This window comes from Otolemur garnettii, unplaced genomic scaffold (assembly GCF_000181295.1).
Source record: "Otolemur garnettii isolate 467f Iridium unplaced genomic scaffold, OtoGar3 scaffold00003, whole genome shotgun sequence".
NCBI classification, from domain to species: domain Eukaryota; kingdom Metazoa; phylum Chordata; class Mammalia; order Primates; family Galagidae; genus Otolemur; species Otolemur garnettii.
Genome location: NW_003852398.1, coordinates 34839734 through 34847794, shown reverse-complemented (window position 1 = coordinate 34847794; position 8061 = coordinate 34839734). Strand labels below are relative to the sequence as shown.

Sequence of the window (8061 nt, the reverse complement as noted above, 5' to 3'; positions counted from 1 at the left end):
CCGGAGGCGGCGGCGGAGCAGGCCCAGGCCGACTCGCTCACCGTCTACTTGGTCATCGCCTTGGCCTCGGTGTCGTCGCTCTTCCTGTTCTCGGTGGCCCTGTTTGTGGCGGTGAGGCTGTGCAGGAGGAGCAGGGCGGCCTCCGTGGGTCGCTGCTTGGTGCCTGAGGGCCACTTTCCGGGCCATCTGGTGGATGTCGGCGGTACTGGGACCCTGTCCCAGAGCTACCAGTATGAGGTGTGCCTGACTGGAGACTCTGGGACTGGTGAGTTCAAATTCCTGAAGCCAATATTCCCTAACCTCTTGGTTCAGGACGCTGGGAAAGAAGTTAAGGAAAACCCGAAGTGCAGGAATAGCTTTGTATTCAGTTAAGTGTTGTATGTAATTCAGTTTACGTCTTACCAGTTTTGTCAAATTTCCCATGGCAATGCCTTTCTTTTGGGAAATTATATTATCATGTAAATATGCATACAGCTATTCAAAACATAAGCATGCTCCAGATAGTATTAAATGTTCCCTTTTTATTGGCATGAATTGCCCTTAGCATTTTAAGTTATTCTGAATATTGATTGCATATGTATTTTTCTATTTGACCTCCCCTTGGTGATTAATCTTTCCATAACTACAAATTACTTAATTAGCATAAAGAAGAAATTATATTTTAATGAACATTTTAATGTCTTCTTACTTAAATGTTTAAAGCATTTGTGAAATCTTGAATCTCTGTCTTTATCATATATTTTATTCTTCTGAGAATACTTGTTTTTCCCAAATTGGATATAAACATACACTTCATTAATATATTGATACACTAAAGTTGTGACCCATTTTCTGTTGTGAAAACCATATATGCTGGAGATTATTTTATTAGGTTGATACTTACCTAGCATGTTCTGGTAATAAATTTAATAGAATATTAAATTAATATTTAATTTTTTGTAAATTCTCATTTAGAAATAATTATAGAGAAAACCTCACATAATTTTCCATACCTTTCACGAAATAAAACTCTTAAATTGCTGCTTGCTATAGTCATTAAAAAAACCCTAAGAGCTAAAATAAGCTCTAAATTCCTCTGACAAATTCAAGACCCCTGAGAGCATTAGAGGTCTCCTTGTCCTTCCTTTTACTTTATAAACAGAAGTCAAAGTTTAGTTTAATGTGTTTATTTTTATTTTCCTACAGCTTCTCCCCATCTTTCAAAAGAGTCAGAAAATTTCTCATGAATTGTGGCTATTGTTTTAAAGTCTGATAATCAGGTGATCTCAGATTTTTCACTTTACTTTGCAGATATGGGCAGTCTTTACAAAAATAAATAATGGGGTTTTTTGGTGTTTAATTGTCATTTGTTTTTTAATGTAACCTTCAATTTTTTGAGTTAATTTAATTTTTCAGCTATACCAAAGTTGCATTTTTGTGAAATGAGTGTTATTATGAGACTGGGACAGTATGACATTATCTAGATTATAATTGTTTCATGCTGTGTTCAATAAGCCAGGGAAGCTAGTTAAAGTTAGGTGGATGTAACTATAAGACAATTCTAATTACATTTTGGCAGAATTTGAGCAACTGTAAAGCTTGCTTTATAATCCAATATGAATGTTTAAATTTCAACTCTCATTCTACTGGAGTTTAAATACTTTCATTTTTTCTGGTATTACCCTTTTTTAAAGGACATGATGTAATACAAAAGGAAAGTTACTCTTACTCTTGTTTAAGTTACTCTTGACACAAACTTTTTATCCTTCCTTCAATTTAAAAATTGAAGTGGGATAAAAGCAAAAATGAAATTAAACACAAACACATATGTACGACATAAGTACTGTAGTCAACTTTAATAATTTCTCCATTTATTTTTAACTTTTAAAACTAAATGCCTTCTATATATGATGACAAGTAAAAAATCTGATGAAAAGTTTTGCAATATAGTTGAACATTCATAAAAATCCAAATTCTCCTTTTTTATTTATGCAAGGAAAGCCAAATTTGAATAATCACCCAAATGAGACAGGCCAAATAAACACGAACAATCCCCATCATCCTGGAAAGTATTCACAAACCATGGATTGTTCCTTACCACCTAGGGGCTACCACCAGACTTTGGTGTAGAATAGATCAAGATTTTTAAATTCAGTTATTACAATTTACTAGTAAACATGATCTAAATAAGTTTTACAACTGAAAATAGACCAGTTCTGTTGTTACAGAAAAAAGCAGAGAATAGAGATCAAATATCTTGATAATAACACCCATTTCAACAGGTTCCCCTCAAGTGCATCTATTAAATATGCAGCATTTATAATTCCTTCACTATTGTTTTTAGGTACAGCATATGGTAAGAATTAATGCCTCCTGTTTTGGGAGAAGAATTTAACTTAAGGCAAGGTAGCCTACACTTCTTTAAAATGCCCTCTTCCTTTACTATCAAAACCTAAAAAATATTTAAAAGATATTTAAAAGATATTTTTTAGGTTAAAACTGATGCATGTATTTGGCGGAATTCTGTTTCCAGTTAGATGGATTATCTAGCAGCTGAAAACAACTAGACAGATTTTTGCATATTCAGCATTCAATAAAAAATTAGTTGGCATACACACATACCAAAAACTGGAAGACATGAAGAAAACCAAGAGAAAGAACAGACGATACAAATGACCCATAGATAATCCAGATATTAGAATTAACTGGCAATGATGTTACAATAAATGTGACTAATGTATAAAAATAAAGGACAATGGATAAAAGAGATGAAAAGATTATTTCAATAGAGAATTGAAATTCAAAAGTGGAAAGTAATTCTAGAACTAAAAAAAGGTCTCTAAAATTGAAACTATTTAAATGGTTTAATTTCACAGACATAAAGGAACACAAGATTAATGGATGCAAGACAAGGCAGTATAAATATCCAAATAGAAGCACAGAGTAAAATAATGATGAAGAATACAGAAAATAACATTAGTGATATGTGGAACAGAATTAAAAAATTCTGCTATCCATATTATTTTAATCCTAGAAGGAAAAGAGAGAATGAAAATGGGCAATAAGCAATATTTGAGGAGATAACGATCACAAATTTTCCAAAATGGGTAAAAATCCTTAATTTTTTGAACTCAGTCTGGATAAGTAAAAAACAAATGTGGGCAAAAATTCTTTATTTTTTGAAACCCAATCGGGATAAGTAAAAAACAAAGTACACCTAGGCATATCATAGGAAAGTTGCTCAAGACCAAACTCAAAGAGAAAATCTTTAAAGCAACCCCATTACAAAATGATATGGTACTTTTAAGGGATCATCAGTAAAATGGAGAGTTGACTTTTCAACAGAAATTATGAAACTAAAAGCAAAGGAATGATGTCTTTAAAGTCCTGAAAAGAAATTTCTGCTAGACTAGTGTTCTCAGCAGACATATACTTCAATATTGAATAAAGTTTTCAGATAGAAGCTGAGAGAATTAACCACAGTCTCATGTGCACTAAATGAAATACTTTTAATGAAATCCATTAGGCAAAGGGAAACCAGTCCAAAAGAAATCACAGAATTGCGGTAAGAAATGAACAGCCACACAAAGGGTAAATATACATGAATATAGATAGAATATTGATTATACAAGAAAATAATTATAGTTTCTAGATTATATGTAAAATTTAAATTTGTAACAATAATATTGTAAAAGGCAGAAGTATAAATAGAGTTCAAGAGTTCTAAGGTTCTAAGCATTATCAGAAGTAGTAAAATTAATTTGTATTAGATTCTTGTAGATCAAAGATGAATTCTATCATTTCTTGGATAACCACCACAATAACTAAAAAGCTAACAGAATAAGGAAAAAACAAAATATTCGGATAATCCAAAAGAAGAATGAAACTTTAGGGACAAATAGAAAAACAATTAATGTAAGTAGAAGTGGAAAGATACCAGCTATCGCACGCTAATTATGATTGGATAAAATAATCAAATTTAACACTCAAAATGGATTTTCAGACTAGATTTAAGAAAAACTCAACTCTGTGCTGTCAAATACATGTGTGTACATGCACAGAAAGATTGAAAGTTAAAAAAAAATGGAATAAGGTAAATAGTAATACAAACCCTAGCCAAAATAAACCTAGTGTGGCTATATTCACATTAAGACAAAGAGACGGGAAGGAAAGATACATTATGAGAGAGAGAGATGATTCATTATAATGAAGAGTTAAATGTGTCAGAAATACATTAGTTATAAGAGTAAATGTATCCTCATAAGATAACTGCAGGAGATAGACAAACCAAAATAATACTGGGAGAACTAATACAACTCTCAATTTCTGATAGAATAGGTAGACAACAACACACACACACACACAGAGAATATTGCTACTTCAATTTAATATCTTTACTATAGGTTCTAACCAGTGGAATGAGGCAAAGTAGAAATAAAAGGCACAAAGTGATGGTATGAAATTTAAAATTTATTTTAAAAAGACGTGATTGTATACATTGAAAGTCATGAAGAATCTATAACCTACACATATTAGAATTCATAAATGAAATTAGTAATGCCACTGGATAAAAGGTTAAAGTACAAATATGAGTGGTATTTCTATTTAGCAACAAAAAATGATAAATATCATATACAAAAATATCAGGGAACAAATCTCATAGAATAGTCATAAGACTTACACAGTGAGCATTAAAAAACTTTATTGAGGAAAATTTTAAAAGGTCTAAAAAATTAAAATGTTCACTACTTGGAACACTCAAGCTTGGAAATATATTAGTTCTCCCTCAATCAATCTATAAATGCAATAAATTATAAATAAATTTCAGTATATTTCTTTGTGAAATTGAGAAACTGAATATTATTTACTTGAAAATACAAAAGGACAATAATGAATAAAACAACCTTGAAGAAAATTAATAAAACTGGAGCTATCACATGAAAGCCATGATCCATGGAATAAAGAATTAGTAAGCTAAACTTCATTAAGATTAAAACTTTCTTCTCTGTGAAAGATACTGTCCAGAGAATGAAAAGACAAACCATGAACTCAGGGAAGGTATTTGCAAAAGAAGATATCTGATGAAGGATTGTTATTCAAAATATAGAAAGAACTGTTACAACTGAACTACAAGAAAACAAAAAATCAAATTTAAAAATGGTCCAAAGACGTTAACAAACATCATCAAAGAAGATGTAAAGGTAGCAAATAAGCATACAAAAAGAGGCTCCACATTATACATCATCAGGGAAGTGCAAATTAAAATCACAGGGAGTTACCACCACATACTCATTAGAATGGCCAAACTTCAGAACACTGGCAACACCAAATGCTGGCAAGGATGTGGAGCAACAGGGATTTGCACTTCTAGGGGGGTGAAAATGAAAAATGGTACAGTCATTTTAGAAGACAGTTTGGCAGTTTCTTACCAACCTTAATGTACTCTTACCATGTGATACAGTAATTGTGCTCCTTAGTATTTATCCAAAGCAGTTAAAAACTTACATCTGCACAAAAACCTGCACAGGAATATTTGTAGCAGCTTTATTGATAATTACCCAACCTTGGAAGCAAACAAAAGGTCCTTCAGCAGGCAAAGGCCTAAATAAACTGTGGTACATCTGGGCAATGGAATATCATTCAGCACCAAATGAAATTAGCTATCAACCCATAAAAATACATACAGGAAACTTAAATGGATATTACTAAGTTAACAAAAGCCAATCTGAAAAGACTATATACTGTGTGATTCTAATTATATGACCTTCTAGAAAAGACAAAACTGAGAAGATAATAAGATCAGTGATTGCCAGGGGTTCTAGAGCAAAGAGGAAGGGAAAAAGAAGTGAAGCACAGAAGATTTTTAGGGCAGTAAAACTACTCTGTATGATAGTATAAAGGTGGATACCTGTCATAAATTTTTCCAAAGCCATAGAAAGTATACAGACCCAAGAATAAACCCTAATGTTAAGTACAGAATCCAGGATAATGAAGAATGTAGGTTTAAAAATTGTAACAAGTAAACTTCTCTGGTGGGGGATGTCAATAATGGGAGAGGGTGGTGCAAGTGTGGAGACAGGGAGTATATAAAAAAATCTGTATCTTCTGATCATTTTTCTTCTGTGAACCTAAAACTGCTCCATAAATAAAGTCCTTTTTAAAAAGAACTTGCCTCTCAGATAGCAAAACCTGTTATAATGTGATAGTAATTTTGATAAGATTCTATGGGAGGATATGTAAAGAGAAAAAAGAATTAAAAGTCTTAAGGAGACCTACGGTCGCCTGATTTATGACAAAGATGACACTTTACAGACAATGGGGAATGTATTGTCTTTTTGATAGATGGTGTTAAAGAATTTGGTTATGTACATAAATGAAATTTTGACCCTAACCTCATTAATTAAAGAAAAAATTTCAGATTGATTGTAACACTAAAAGTGAAAAGTAAAGTAATCTTTCAAAATACACCATACAATGACACTTTTGTGAACTTGGAGCCCAAAACAATTTAGATAGAACACAGAACAATGGTAGCCACAAATGAAAACTATTGCCAAATAAGAGTAAATAAAAGGTAAGAAGTTTTATTCACCAAAGATACAATAATGAGAAGATATTTACAATTCATGTATCTGAAAAAGAACTTGTACCCAGAATATGTAAGGAAATCCTGCAGATCAATAGGCCAACAGGCAAATGCCCCAAATTTAAAAAAAAAAAAAATGCACAAAAGGCATGAATACACACTTCACATAAGTGTATCCAAATGGCAAAAAAAGTGTGAAAATATGCTCAGTTTAATTAATCCCCAGGGAAATGCTAATTAAAATTACAAATGATGTTACTATGCACTCACCAGAGTGGTTAAAATCGAAAGGAAAACATCAAATGCTGACAAGGACGTGGAGCGACAGAAACTCTTATAATTTGCTGTCCTTGGTCCAACTAGTTTTGAAAAACATTCCATAATGACTGCTAAAGCTAACTATATGTACATATGTTAATGCACAAAAATCCAACTGCTATGAATATATTAAACATAAATACATACATGTGGTCACCAAAAGATATGTACAAGCATGTTTTTAGCAGTACTACTCAAAATAGTTCCAAACTTGAAAAATCTTAATGTTCACCAGTTGGAGAATGGATAATTAAATCACGCAATATGCATACAAGAGAATAATATAAAGCAATGAAAATAAAACAAATTAGAACATGCCACAGGTCAATTGTATAAACATAATGTTGAGTGAAATAAGCCAAGATAGTAATGAGCTATAATTCCATAGGTATAAGAGTTCTAAAAGGGGGAGGGAACTTCTGTGACAATACAAAATTATGCTAGTGGCTTCTCTTTTGGGAGAAGTGTAGTAACCAGACAATGGCAGGAGAGGATTTCTTGAGTTTGGGTAGTATTTTATTTTTAATCTAGGTTCTACTTGGAGTAGTGTGTTCATACTGTGAAAATTCGGAGTTGTATACTTAACAATTTGTTCCCTTTTCTGGATGTTAAACTTCAGGTTAAAAATAATTTTTATTACATTTTTAAATTTTGTAGATACCTACTAGCACGTATTTCTTGAATGACGTCTAATAAGAAATCCACTAAAGAAAGTTTCTTCCTGTACTCAAAAAGTACTTTTAAGGAGAAGACTAATATATCACTTTAGTTTGTCCTCAAAAGTATTCTTTCACTGAAAATTAACTCAGTAAACGTTTAGTTAGAGCTTCCATAGCTAAGAGCTGGAGGGAGGTAACATTTGGGAGCTCTTTTGTGACTTGAAAAGATAACTGATAGCATCAGGATTAGAATTTGGAATGAAATGAAATGGCAAATAGTAAATAAGGACGCCTGGTGGCGCTGCAGGCTAAGAGTGTGAATACTGGGTTCTGCCTACAACCCAGACGCCATTAAGCTGGGAATTCTGAACTCTGAATTCTCCCTAAAAGATGGAAGCATTGTTAACTGAGACTTAGGGGAGAGATCTTCAGAGAAGTCATTATTCTACCGCAAGTCGGTCAGAAAGATCGAATTTGAGGTTATTTAACCAAATCATTGGAGTGGATTATATACCGAAT

At 32.5% G+C, this 8061-nt stretch overlaps 1 protein-coding gene across 1 annotated transcript in view; it reads left to right on the top strand.

Moving 5' to 3' along the window:
• Window positions 1-599, top strand: part of LOC100956537 (protocadherin beta-2-like) — a 25026-nt gene extending 24427 nt beyond the window's left edge. Inside the window, exon 4 of the mRNA XM_012806974.2 lies at window positions 7-599. Coding sequence (XP_012662428.1) covers window positions 7-372 — 366 coding nt within the window. The 3' untranslated portion in view covers window positions 373-599. The remainder of the gene's footprint in view (window positions 1-6) is intronic.
• Window positions 600-8061: the final 7462 nt, after the last annotated feature.